General features: G+C 46.5%; 2 protein-coding genes across 11 annotated transcripts in view; one reads left to right on the top strand and one right to left on the bottom strand.

Moving 5' to 3' along the window:
- The window catches only part of BEST1 (bestrophin 1), a 20,032-nt gene extending 13,674 nt beyond the window's left edge, over positions 1-6,358 (bottom strand). For 2 of the 7 annotated variants that reach the window (XM_017878396.1, XM_017878390.1), the window contains exons 1-2: positions 1,914-2,558; positions 386-573 (exon numbers count right to left, since the gene is read on the bottom strand). In XM_017878396.1, the coding sequence (XP_017733885.1) occupies positions 386-537 (152 nt within the window). In that variant the 5' untranslated portion in view covers positions 538-573; positions 1,914-2,558. Of the gene's footprint in view, positions 1-385; positions 574-1,590; positions 1,738-1,913; positions 2,559-5,578; positions 5,599-5,944; positions 6,042-6,210; positions 6,231-6,255 lie in introns of those variants that run through there. The other 5 variants (XM_017878393.1, XM_017878392.1, XM_017878394.1 and 2 more) reach the window with 5 other exon arrangements.
- Positions 6,359-6,448: 90 nt separating this feature from the next.
- RAB3IL1 (RAB3A interacting protein like 1) overlaps positions 6,449-13,208 on the top strand; it is a 44,408-nt gene continuing 37,648 nt past the window's right edge. For 2 of the 4 annotated variants that reach the window (XM_017878408.1, XM_017878409.1), the window contains exon 1: positions 7,004-7,199. Coding sequence is in view for 1 of the 4 variants with exons in the window: in XM_017878404.1 (XP_017733893.1) it covers positions 6,954-6,982 (29 nt within the window). In the remaining 3 variants the exon portion in view is untranslated. Of the gene's footprint in view, positions 6,983-7,003; positions 7,200-13,208 lie in introns of those variants that run through there. The other 2 variants (XM_017878404.1, XM_017878407.1) reach the window with 2 other exon arrangements.

Below are 13,208 nucleotides of genomic sequence, written 5' to 3' on the forward strand. Positions count from 1 at the left end.
CTCTCTCTCTCTCTCTCTCTCTCTCTCTCTCTCTCTCTCTCTCTCAATGTACCATGTGGGCCTATGAGTCTGTGTGGGATTCAATAAAACAGGCCAGTTGAGTGGCACCAGACAAATTCTGGGCTCCAGGGCTCCTCCTGGGGTTGGAGGAAGGGTGGCTAAAACCCTGCTGGCCTGGGTTGAGTAGCCTTTCAGTCTGACTTCTTTTCTCTCCCCAGCCCCCAGCCCCAGCCTCAGCTCCAATGCCCAGGACCTGGTAAGGAGCTCAGCTTGGTCTTGTAGTGAACTGGTACATGGGCCCCTGAGCAGGCTGGGAGGCCCCCAGGAGCTCCCAGCCCCCGCCACTTCCCTCCCAGGCCCCCCACCCCAGCCCTGCCAGCTTTACCTATAAATAAAGCGGATGATGTAGTAGCAGAGCAGGAAGATGAAGAACTCGCCATACAGCAGCTTGTAGATGCTGCCCCGCCAGCACAGCAGCAGGCGGGAGAAGGAGCCTAAGCGGGCATTAGCCACTTGGCTTGTGTAGGTGATGGTCATGGCCAGGCACTTGGCTGCAGCAGGTGGGCTTGGGTCCTAGTAGAGAGGGACACGGATTGGGGGTTGGTAGGGATCAGAGACCCTGGTCAGAGCCTGCCAGGACCCTTCCCTGCTCTGGGCCTCAACTCTCCCATAGGGACCCTGGGAGGTGGATGAAGTGGGCTCCAAGGCCCTGCCAGCTCTGACTGCCTGTTGGAGGTGGAAACCCAAGAAATTAAGCCCAGAGGCTGCCCATTGCTTTGGCAAGGGAAGATGTAGATAGGCATGTGCATTGCCATGTGCCTTTAACTTTCTGTAATCACTGGGCACGGTGGCTCATGCGTATAATCCCAGCACTTTGGGAAGCTGCGGCGGATCACCTGAGGTCAGGAGTTCGAGACCAGCCTGGGTAACATGGTAAAACCCCGTCTCTACTAAAAATACAAAAAATTATCCAGATGTGGTGCGGGTGCCTGTAATCCCAGCTACTCAGGGAGGCTGAGGCAGGAAAATCGCTTGAACCAGGAGGTGGAGGTTGCAGTGAGCTGAGATCACGCCATTGCACTCCAGCCTGGGTAACAAGAGCAAAAGCTCTGTCTAAAAATAAATAAATAAATAAATAATTTGTACAATGACAAAGGCAGTAACAGTAGCAATGTCTACACACTAAGCTCAGGTCCTCTGGGCTAGGCAGTGTTCTCAGCCCATCTTGTTCATTAACTCCCAAGCTCTCTCAACCACTCTAGTGTGAGAAGTATGGAAGGCACCAGGCAGCTCTGTCCACCACCATATTCCCATTCCCATAACGGAACCTAGCTGGTAGAGACGCTTAAACGATGTTTACGGAATGGTGGCTCCAGGGCTTTTCCACCTGCTGATCTTCCTGCCTGGAGGAAGGTCTTCCTGAGATACCTGCATGGCTCCTTCCCACTCCAGGTTCCCTTTAGAAAGGATGTTCCCAACCATCCTACCTGGAAATAGAGCCCCACTGCCACCGGTGCTCTCTGTCTCCTCACCTTGCTTGATATTTCTAGAGAGCACTTCTCACTACTTGAAATTATGCAGGATATCTACCTGTTTACTGCCTGTTTCCTCCTCAGAATGGAAGCTCCTCTTGTGTTCTCATAGAAGGCGCTTGATGAAAATTTACTGAAGCAGTGATTGATATCCCCTCCATTCTTTCCCTATGTGTTTTGCTGCAGCTGCACTGGCCGGCTGTACCTGATGCACACCATGCTCATTCCCACCTCAGGGCCTTTGCACAGACACACAGGTGCCCACACACCCACGCATGTGCTGCCTGTGTGTGCACATCCCACACACATATGCAAGATGGCCATCCAACCCTGAAGGCCTCAACGCCCCAGCCCAGTCCACCTGGGGCACCTTGTACTCACAGGTGGGGTTCCAGGTGGATCCAGTGATCCCACAGAAGGTCTGGCCACTAGGCTGGTGGGACTCCCTGGGACTCTGTGGCCAATGCCTCTGCCCACTTTTAGAGGCTGGCACTGCCCACGTGAGTGCTGAGCCGTCACTTGACTCCCTAAGCCAGGGCCTCCACAAAGGAGTCCTTGTCTTGGTCCCTCCTTGTAATCTGCTCAGAAGCAACGGCCAGCACAGCCTGGCCACGGCCCCTCTAATTTCTTCTTGGAGGGCGTTGGACTGAGACCAGGGCTGGAATTTAGGGCAACACCCCCTCTACCATGGCCCTAAAATCCAGAGGCCAAAGCATCTACTCCACCAGTGTTCTGACGCCTGAGGCCTTGCAGAGAAAGTTGGGGGTTAAGGGGCTATGCTGAGCCTCAACTCCTGTGCCAGGAACTCTCCAGGAAGGAGATGCCTCTGACCAGGCCCTGGGGTCTTTGACAGCTCTCTGGGCTGTGGAAAGAATGAATACCAGGCTGCAGTCACCAGTCCTGGTTTCTGGTCCCAGCCTTGCCACCTGTGTGTGGTGACCCTGGGTGGGTTTCAGTTCCTCTCTCGGCCTCAGTGCCCTGATCTGAAAAGGATGGTGTTGCTTGGGAATTTCATCACCCTAGTAAAATGACAGAATTCTGCATGTACTGGTGAGGAGCTCTGATTGGCTGCTGGTGACATCATATGTTATTCTGGCTGTGATTGGCTGGCAGGGCCCATTAGTAGGTTGCTTCAGAGAGATGGAAGGAGAAGCCTGCCGGGGCTGGTGTAGGGAGGGGGTGAGAACTTGCCGGGGCTGGTGGGGGTTGACAGAACAGCCCTTAAGTTTATGCTGCTGGCTTCCAGCCAGTGCAAGATGGGAATAAGTGCCCAGATCCCCACGGGCAGCTGGTGAAAATCTCAGCATGCGATTCAATAAATTTTAATACATCAATCCATATTCAAGGGTTCTCCTAAGCTGTTGGAGTGATGGGTGTCTACCTACACACTCCTCTTGTATTGTTCAGTGAAGAGAGCAGAGCTCCAGGCAGCAGTGGTTCTTGGTCTTTAGAGGCCATAAGACTCGCCCAAATGTTTATTAAACGTGCAGTTTTCTGGATCTTTCTCCGGAGTCTGAGTCTGTGGCTTTAGGGATGTTGCATTTTAATCAAGCACTGCAGGGGATTGTAATGTGTGTGGTCTTGGGACTACATTTCCAGAAGCCCTGATTTATAATATGACCTTGTGCCTTAAAGTAAACCTACTCGCCTCCTTCCTTTCCTGTCACCCTCTCTCTGAAATGTACGAAGAGTTAACTATGCTGAGATTGCAGGTGATTTTTCTACACACCACTTTTTTTTTCACTTTAAGTTCTGGGATACATGTGCAGAATGTGCAGGTTTGTTCCACGGGTATACCTGGTGTGCAGGTTTGTTCCATGGGTATACCTGGTGTGCAGGTTTGTTCCATGGGTATACATGGTGTGCAGGTTTGTTCCATGGGTATACATGGTGTGCAGGTTTGTTACACAGGTATACATGTGCCATGGTGGTTTGCTGCACCTGTCAACCTGTCATCTAGGTTTTAAGCCCCATGTGCATTAGGTATTTGTCCTAATGCTGTCCCTCCCCTTGTCCCCCACCCCTACACACCACTTTTGCCTTTATATAATTATCTGCCTAGAAAAAAAAAAAAACACTATTTCACAATGACCTTGAATACTTTTCTAATCATGGCAAACAATAAAGCTGTTGTAATTATAAGAATCTCTGTAGAGGCAGCCTTGTAGGAGTATTTACTGCCTCCCCGCTGCCCCATCGCTGTCCTCAACTGAAACGGGGAAAGAAACGGGTTCACTTCAGCTTCAGTCTCCTCGTGTGCAAAATAGGACAACGATGCCTACCTTGGCAGCTGAGTGAGAATGATGGATGCGACATGTGTTTGTCAACTCTCTGAACCACTGGTGCCTGTGCCTGACCCCTATGAATTCTGATTTGATTGGTCTGGATGGACCCAAGGTGTTGGGATTGTTCAAGTTCTCCAGGTGATTCTAATTTTACAGCCTGTGCTGAGTCACTGCTTAAGGGGTTATTTCCCTATCCTGTATTCCCTTCCCCACCCACACATCCTGAAACTCAAGAGAGAGATTTCCATTTAGAAGATGATTAATAAATATATATTATATGTTTATATATTAACATATACAAATAAGTATTAATATATGTCTATAATATTACAAATATATTTATATGTATACATCTATTTATACATATAAATATATAAATAAATATATAAAAATATATGTATCTTTTTTTGAGACAAGGTCACCCAGGCTGGAGTGCAATGGTGTGATTTTGGCTCATTGCAACCTCCACTTCCCAGGCTCAAGCAATCCTCCCATCTCAGCCTCCCAAGTCACTGGGACTATAGGCACATGCCACCACACCCAGCTAATTTTTTTTTTTTTTGTAGAGATAGGGTCTCACTACATTACCCAGGCTGGTCTTGAACTCTAGGTTCAAGCAGTCCTCCCACCTAGGCCTCCCAAAGTGCTGGGATTACGGGAGTGAGCCACCACACTCGGCCAATAAGTATGTTTTCACTAAAGTTAACACACATGCCTGGCACATGCCTGGAACATTGATGCCCATTCCGTACTCTCTGAAGGGGTAAAGGAAAATCCTGCCTTTGTGGAGACAAGTTCTTGTCTTCCCTGTGGTAGCCACTAGAGGGCGTGCTTGACTAGCTGGCTCTGGCTGGGGCAGCCTGGTTCACTGGTCAGGATCAGTGTAGACCACGGAGCTGGCACTCCTTCATCTCCCTGACCCCGACCAGCAGCCATAGAGCCATAAGAGGGAGTTGGAGACAGTGGAGTCCTTCCTCCCTGTTCCCTGAACCGCAGGTTCCTTGGCAATATCCCAGAAGTACCACCAGGACCATCGACAGTGCATGCCCAGTCTCCCTTCCCCTCCCAGAGGCCCCAGCATGTCCCCAGAGACATTCCATGAGCAGCTGCTCCTGGCCCTGCCCCAGAGCTGAGACAGGCACACCCTGGCACAAGTCATGGTCTCTCCTACTGGGTCTCAGCTATGAAAATGTCCCCAGCTAGCCAGGCACGGCTCAGGCACACAGCAAAGTCATGAATGCTGATTGACCCAAGCCGTGCCTGGAACAAGAGTCCCAGGGTTGACCCCCGCAGAGATGGCACCCAACCCAGTCAAGGTCACCCTCTTCTGCTTTCTGTTCCGCAAAGAAAATATTCACCAAACCATTTCTCCTTCCAGAACTGAACCTAATCTGATTCCTGCCTGTACGTATTCATAGCCAAAAATTATGGAAACACTTAAATAACTCTAACACACAATGGCAAGGCCTAAGATCTGTGCCAAGTGCACAAAGGGCAGGAAATTTTTTACCGACAAGGGGGCATTTGGGTTGGGTTTTTTTTTTTTTTTAGACGGAGTCTTGCTCTGTCGCCCAGGCTGGAGTGCAGTGGCCAGATCTCAGCTCACTGCAACCTCCGCCTCCCGGGTTCAAGCCATTCTCCTGCCTCAGCCTCCCGAGTAGCTGGGACTACAGGCGCCCGCCACCTCGCCCGGCTAATTTTGTGTATTTGTAGTAGAGACGGGGGTCACCGTGTTAGCCAGGATGATCTCGATCTCCTGACCTCGTGATCCGCCCGTCTCGGCCTCCCAAAGTGCTGGGATTATAGGCTTGACCCACCGCGCCCGGCCTGGGTTGGGTCTTGAAGCATGAGTAGGAGTTCATGGAGCTGAGAAGAATGGAAGAGCATTACACATCAGGGGAACAACCCACAGAAAGTCATGGAGGTATTACTGAAGGATGGTTCAGTATGGCATGTTTGTCCACATTTTACAGAGGAGGACGCTAAAGCTCAAGGCCTGCCTTGTCCAAGGTCACACAGCTATAAATGGCTTGATACTAGGAACTAGGTCTTTTGATTTTGGATCCTGAGCCCTTTCCCACTATCAGCTCTACAGTAGAGGTCAGTTTCTGAGAGGTAGAGTCTTACCTGCTAGGGTAGTGGTCTCTCTTGGGGTTGAAGGGAGGTCCAAAGGATGGGACCTGCATGGAAGAGACTTTTTTTTTTTTTTTGAGACAGTGTCTTGCTCTGTTGCCCAGGCTGGAGTGCAGTGGCACAATCTTGGCTCACTGCAAATTCTGCCTACTGGGTTCAAGTGATTTCTGGCTAATTTTTGTATTTTTAGGAGAGAAATACAAAAAAAACCATGTTGGCCAGGTTGGTCTTGAACTCCTGACCTCAAGTGATCCACCCACCTCAGCCTCCCAAAGTGCTAGGATTGCAGGCGTGAGCCACTACACCTGGCCGCATGGAAGAGACTTTGACTGCAGCAGATTCCAAGCTCTCGAGCTCCCCAGCAGAGAGCCATCTCTTGGGGCAGCAGAGCAGAGCTGGGGAGATGGTTGGAGGTGCCAGACACAGAATGCTATGGCCTTCTCACCTAGGATTACCATGGCAACAGGAGCATCATAGAGGGCCTGCCACGGTGCCCTTCCAGGCCCTGCCTTAGCTGGGCAGGGAGAAGGGGACCCAGCTTGACTGGGGGCAGTGGGCAGGGGGCCCTGGAGTGAGTCAGCCAGGCCTGGATGCTGCCTCCAGGCTCTATGTGGGACACCTGCCAGCCCACACCCCTCTCTTGGGCCAGTCACAGAACAAACAGGGCAGAGGCCAAGAAAGAAAAGGAGGGGGCTTGGCATAGCTGGACAGGGGTGTTGGGGGACACTGCCAGTCCAGGGCCTGGAAGCCAGACAGACAACAGCACCTCCACCCTGAGCTCAGGAAGCCCTGATCCCTGAAGGGTGGAGTAGACTCAACATTCAAAGAGATGGACACATAAGCCCTGAGCACCACAGAAAGACGACAGGAACCAGGGAAGGCAGGAGAGGCTGGGATACACCTAGGTCCAACTTCATCAAACCCAGTCCTGCCCATGACAACGGAATAGCATGGAATAGACCAGAGCCGGACCAACTAGAGACACAAGGCTGCGAGGTCCCCCATGGACTCTGCCACGCTGAAGCTGGCCAGGTGAGGCACTGACCCTATCCGCCTTCCACCTACCCCCACCCCTCCAGCTCAGAACTGGGGCTCATGGCAGGTGAGTAGCGGAAAGGACATCATGGGTCAGGCTTCTCCTAGACAACTCGACAGGACCTGGATGCTGTCAAATGTTCACACCCAGGGAGTAGCCTCAGTGTCTTCAGCTCCAATGGGCATGTTGAGTTTGACGTGCTGTGAAAGAATGGTAAGTTTCTCGTCCAGCTGCTCATTTTGCAGACAAAGAAACCGAGGTATAAAGAAGGCCTGAAGTCACAGTAGGCCGCCTGTCTAGGTGAGTGCAGCGTCTCTCCACTGCTCCAGGAGGCTCCTGCGGTTCACTTCCATGGTGAGCACTGAATGCTGACTGACCGTGCTTAGCGCTTCCGGTGGCCACTGTGAGAGGGCAAGAATAGTAGAAATAATCATTTCTCCACATCTTGACCACTTACTGGGTGTCAGGCAGTGCACTAAGCTGTCTTTAGAAATGTCATCTAATCATCAAAACAACCCCTGGGGAAGAGGAAGGGTCCTCCATCTGTCACAGTGGGTGGATGTGGGGGAGGACAGCACAAGGGCAGGCTGGATGAGGAGTAAGCCACATTGGCCACTATCTGTCAGGTCGATGGGTTGACGGCAGGCTGCCTTAGCTGCCTTTCCCTGCCTCAGATGCAGGCTAGCTGGGCTCCCACAGCTACAGCCTTCTCCACCCATGCTAGGGCTACCAGACTTAGCAAATAAAACTACAGGCCAGGCCAGGCGTGGTGGCTCATGCCTATAATCCCAGCACTTTGGGAGGCCGAGGTGGGTGAATCACCTGAGGTCAGGAATTCGAGACCAGCCTGGCCAACATGGAGAAATCCCATCTCTACTAAAAATACAAAAATAATTAGCCAGGCATGGTGGCACACGCCTGTAACCTCAGCTACTTGGGGAGGCTGAGGAAGGAGAATCACTTGAACCCAGGAGATGGAGGTTGCAGTGAGCCAAGATCACACCATTGTACTCCAGCCTGGGTAACAAGAGCGAAACTCCGTGTCAAAAACAAAAACAACTGCAGGACAGTTGGGCAAATACGAATTTCAGATACAAAAGTCAGTAATTTTTCGTTTAAATATGTCCTACATTATATAGGCTCCCAGGGGAGGGGCCTGGGAGCATCGTCCTTTTCTCTGTCGGCCCCTCTGCTTTGCTGATTTGCTTAGTCCATCCATTCCTTCCTGCTGCTGACTTCTACAACCTGGCTTCTCAATCTGAGGTCTGGGGCCCAGTTACATCATTTGGAAGCTTGTTACCAAAGTAGAATCCAGCCTGGTGCAGTGGCTCGCACATATAATCCCTACATTTTGGGAGGCTGAGGTCGAAAGATTGCCTGAGCCCAGGAGTTTGAGGCTACAGTGAGCTATGATCACACCAGCTCAGAACTGCCGTCCCGACTGGGTGACAGAGCAAGACCCTGTCTCAACAAAGGAAGGAAGGAAAGGAAGGAAAGGAAGGGAAGGAAGGGAAGGAGGGAGGGAGGGCCCCATTCTGTACATCATCTTTTTTACTTTCTTGAGGAGGTACCTTGATGCAAAAAAGTTTTTAATTCATTTTGAAGGAGGGAGGGAGAGGAGGGGAGGAAGATTCATGCATACCTGCTTTATACAATTATAAGAGAGATTTAAGATTATTGTTTACACTTCAAAAGTACTAAATGCTTGTTATAAACAATTAGGAAACTACAGAGCAGTTTAAAACAAAACAAAACAAACCCCCAAACAAGGTTATCATTTTGATGTATTTCCTTCCAGTCTTTTTTTATAATTTTAATATTAAGTTGCAATCCATGTCCTGTAAAATTCACCTTTTCCACTTACATATGTAGTGTTTACATATTTATTTATGCTAAAGGCATCCTAGTAGGTGTGCAGTAGTATCTCATTGTGGTTTTGATTCGCATTTCCCAGATGGCAAACAGTGTTAAGCATCTTCTCATGTGGTTATTGGCTATTTGTTTATCCTCATTGGAGAAATGTCTACCCAAGTCTTTTGCCCATTTTTTCAGTTGGATTGTTTGTCTTCTTGTTGTTGTTAGAATCATTTATATATTCTGGATACTAGATCATTATCAAATACGTGACTGACAAATATTTTCTACCATTCTGTAGGTCATCTTTTTTACGTTCTTGAGGAGGTTTCTTGTTGCATAAAGTTTTTAATTCATTTTGAATTTTAAAAATTAAAATTTTAATTTTAATAAATTTTGACCCTGTCAAATCTAAGGTCATGAAGACTTACCCGTACGTTTTCTTCTAAAACTTTTATCACTTTAGTTCTTACATTTAGGCATTTGACCTATTTTGAGTTACTTTTTATATATCATTTGAGGTAAAGGTCCAACTTTCTTCTTTTGCATGTAGCTATCCAGGTGTCTATGTATATTTGTTGTAAAGCTTATTCTTTCTTATTGACTTGTCTTGGCATACATGTTGAAAATCAATTGATAATACGTATATGGGTTTATTTCTGGACTAGCACTTCTATTCTATTGAGCTATGTGTCACTTCAATATTGCATTGTTTTAATTATGTAGTTATGTAGAAATTTCAAAACCAGGAAGTGTAAGTTCTCCAACTTTGTTCTTTTTCAAGATGGTTTTAGCTATTTGGGGTCCATGGCAATTCCATATGAATTTTAGGATTGCCTTGCCCATTTCTGCATAAAACGCAGTTGGAATTTTGATGGAGATTAGACTGAGTCTGTAGATCACTTAGTCACCTTTACAACATCAAGTCTTCCAATCCATGAACATCAGATGTCTTTTCATTTATTTAGGTCTTCTTTTGTTTCATTCACCACTGTTGTAGGGTTTTCAGTGTACAAGTCTTGCATCTTCTTGGTTAAAAATATTCCTAAGTCTCTTATTCTTTTTGATAATAATAAAGTTCCATTTTGTAAATGGAATTATTTTCTTAATTTTATTTTCAGATTGTTTATTGCTAATGTATAGAAATACAGCTCATTTTTATATATTAATCTTGTATCTTGTAACTTTGCTTAATTTATTTACTAGCTGTAATAGTTTTTGTGTGGATTCTTTAGGATTTATTACACATAAGATCATGTCATAATTTTCCAGGTGCAGTGGTTCATGCATGTCATCCCAGCATTTGGGGAGGCCAAGGAGGGAGGATTGTTGGAGCTCAGGTGTTTGTTGTTTGTTTGTTTTGAGATGGAGTTGCGCTCTTGTTGCCTAGGCTGGAGTGTTGTGGTACGATCACAGCTCACTGTAACCTCCACCTTCTGGTTTCAAGCGATTCTCCTGCCTCAGCATCCCAAATAGCTGAGATTACAGGTGCACGCCACCATACCTGGCTAATTTTTGTATTTTTAGTAAAGGCGGGGTTTTACCATGTTGGCCAGGCTGGTCTCGAACTTCTGACCTCAAGTGATCTGCCCTCCTAGGCCTCCCAAAGTGCTAAGATTACAGGCATGAGCCACCATGCCCAGCCTTTACATTGATTTTCATATGTTGAACTACCTTGCTTGCATTTCCATGATAAATCCCACATGGACATTACGTATAATCTTTTTAACATGTTGCTGGATTGGATTTGCTAGTATTTGATTGAGGATATTTGCATCTATATTCATAAGGGATATTGGTCTGTATATTTCTTTTCTTTTTCTTTTTCTTTTTTGAGATGGGGTCTCACTCTCCTGCCCAGGCTGGAGTGCAGTGGCGCAATCTCGGCTCACTGCAAGCTCCATCTCCCAGGTTCACGCCTTCTCCTGCCTCAGCTTCCTGAGTAGCTGGGACTACAGGTGCCCGCCACCACACCCAGCTAATTTGTTTGTATTTTTAGTAGAGACAGGGTTTCACCGTGTTAGCCAGGATTGTCTCGATCTCCTGACCTCGTGATCTTCCTGCCTTGGCCTTCCAAAGTGCTGGGATTACAGGCGTGAGCCACTATACCTGGCCTGGTCTGTATATTTCTTTCCTTGTGAGATATTGTCTGGCTTTAGTTTTAGGGTAATACTGGCATGAGAGAATGGGTTATGAAGTATATTCTTCTCTACTTTTTGGAAGAGTTTGAGGATTGGTGTTTATTCTTTATTTGCTCCTAATCATTTCTCTATTGGAAGTTTTTTATTACTGATTCATTCTTGTGTTTGAGGTCTCTTCAGGTTTTCTGTTGCTTCTTGAGGAAGTTTTGGTTTCTAGGTATTTGTTCATTTACTCTAGGTTATCTAATTTGTTATCATACAAGTTTTCATAGTGTTCTTCTATAATTCTTTCTGTATCTGTAAGGTCGGTAGTAGTTTTTCTTTTTAAAATGTTTTATTTATTTTATTATGTATTTATTTATTTGTAGAAACAGAATCTCACTTTATTACCCAGGCTGGAGTGCAGTTGTGTGATCATAGCTCACTGCCACCTTGAATTCCTAGGCTCAAGGGAGCCTCCCACCTCTGCCTCCCAAGTAGCTGGGATTACAGGCATGTGCCACAGTGCCTGGCTAATTTTTACAGGTTTTTTTTTTTTTTTTTTTTTGAGATGGAGTTTCGCTCTGTTACCCAGGCTGGAGTGCAGTGGTGCAATCTCGGCTCACTGCAACCTCCACCTCCCAGGTTCAAGCCATTCTCCCGCCTCAGCCTCCTGAGTAGCTGGGACTACATGCAAGTGCCACCATGCCCCGCTAATTTTTGTATTTTTAGTAGAGACAAGGTTTCACCATGTTGCCCAGGCTGGTCTCAAACCCCTGACAAGTGATCCGCCTGCCTCGTCCTCCAAAAGTGCTGGGATTATAGGCGTGAGCCACTGCGCCCAGCCGAATTTTTAAACTTTTTGTAGAGATAGGGTCTCACCATCTTGCCCAGGCTGGTCTCGAACTCCTGGGCTCAAGCAATCCTCTCACCTTGGCCTCCCAAAGTGTCAGGATTACAGGCATAACTACTATGCCTGGTCACATTTTTATTTTTAATTTTTATTCATTCATTTATGTATTTACTTTACAGACAGCATCTTGCTCTGTCACCCAGGATGGAGAGAAGTGGTATGATCATAGCTCACTGCAACCTTGAACTCCTGGGCTCAAGGCAATCCTCCTGCCTCACCCTCCCCAGTAGCCAGGACTACAGGCATGAGATACCATGTCCAGCTAGTAGCCATTTTTCTACTTTCGTTCCTTACTCAACAAAGTAAGAAACAGGGCCTTACTCTGTTGCCCAGGCTGGAGTGCAGTGGCAAGATCATAGTTCACTGCAGCCTCGATCTCCTGGGCTCAAGTAATCCTATTGCCTCAGCCTCTCAAATAACTGGGACTACAGACATGTGCCACCACACCTGGCTAATTTTTTAATATTTTATTTTTAGCAGAGACAAAGTTTCCCTATGTTGTCCAAGCTGGTCTTGAACTCCTGAGCTCAAGCAATTCCCCAACCTTGGCCTCCAGAAGTGCTCAGATTACAGGCGTGAGCCATCCCAGCCTTATTCCTAACTTTAGTAATTTGAGTCTTCTTTTTTTTTTTTTTTTTTTTTTGGTCAGTCTAAAGTTTCGTCAATTTTCTTGATCTTTTCTAAGAATCAACTTTTGTTTTCATTGATTCTTTCTGTTGTTTTCTCTTTTCTATTTCATTGATCTCCACTCTAATTTTATTCTTTCCTTCCTTTTGCTTGCTTTGGGTTTAGTTTATTCTACTTTTTCTAGTTCCTTAAATTGGAAGTTTAGGTTATTAATTGGAGATCTTTCTTCTCTTTGATGTAGGTTTTTACAGCTATAAATTTCCCTTTGAGTATTGCTTGTGCTGTATTCGGTAAGTTTCGGTATGCTGTATTTTCATTTTCATTCATCTCATCTAATTTCTCTTGTGATTTTTTTCTTTGATCCATGGGGCATTTGAGTGTGTTGCTTGATTCCCACATATTTGTGAATTTTTCACTTTTAATTCTGTTATTTCTAATTTCATTCCATTGTGATCAGAAAGATAATTCATATGAATTCAATCCTTTAAAATTTATTAAGACGTATTTTGTGGTCTAACATATGGTCTATCCTGGGGAATGTTTTATGTGTAGTTTGAGAAGAATGTATATTCTGCTATGGTTGGGTAGAGTTGGCATCGTTCAAGTCTTCTATTTCCTTATCTAGTGTGTAGTTCTAGCCATTATTGAAAGTGAAGTATTGACGTTTCCAACTATTCTTTTATTTTATTTTATTTATTTATTTATTTT

Source organism: Rhinopithecus bieti, unplaced genomic scaffold, assembly GCF_001698545.2.
Source record: "Rhinopithecus bieti isolate Rb0 unplaced genomic scaffold, ASM169854v2 scaffold_11488, whole genome shotgun sequence".
NCBI classification, from domain to species: Eukaryota; Metazoa; Chordata; class Mammalia; order Primates; family Cercopithecidae; genus Rhinopithecus; species Rhinopithecus bieti.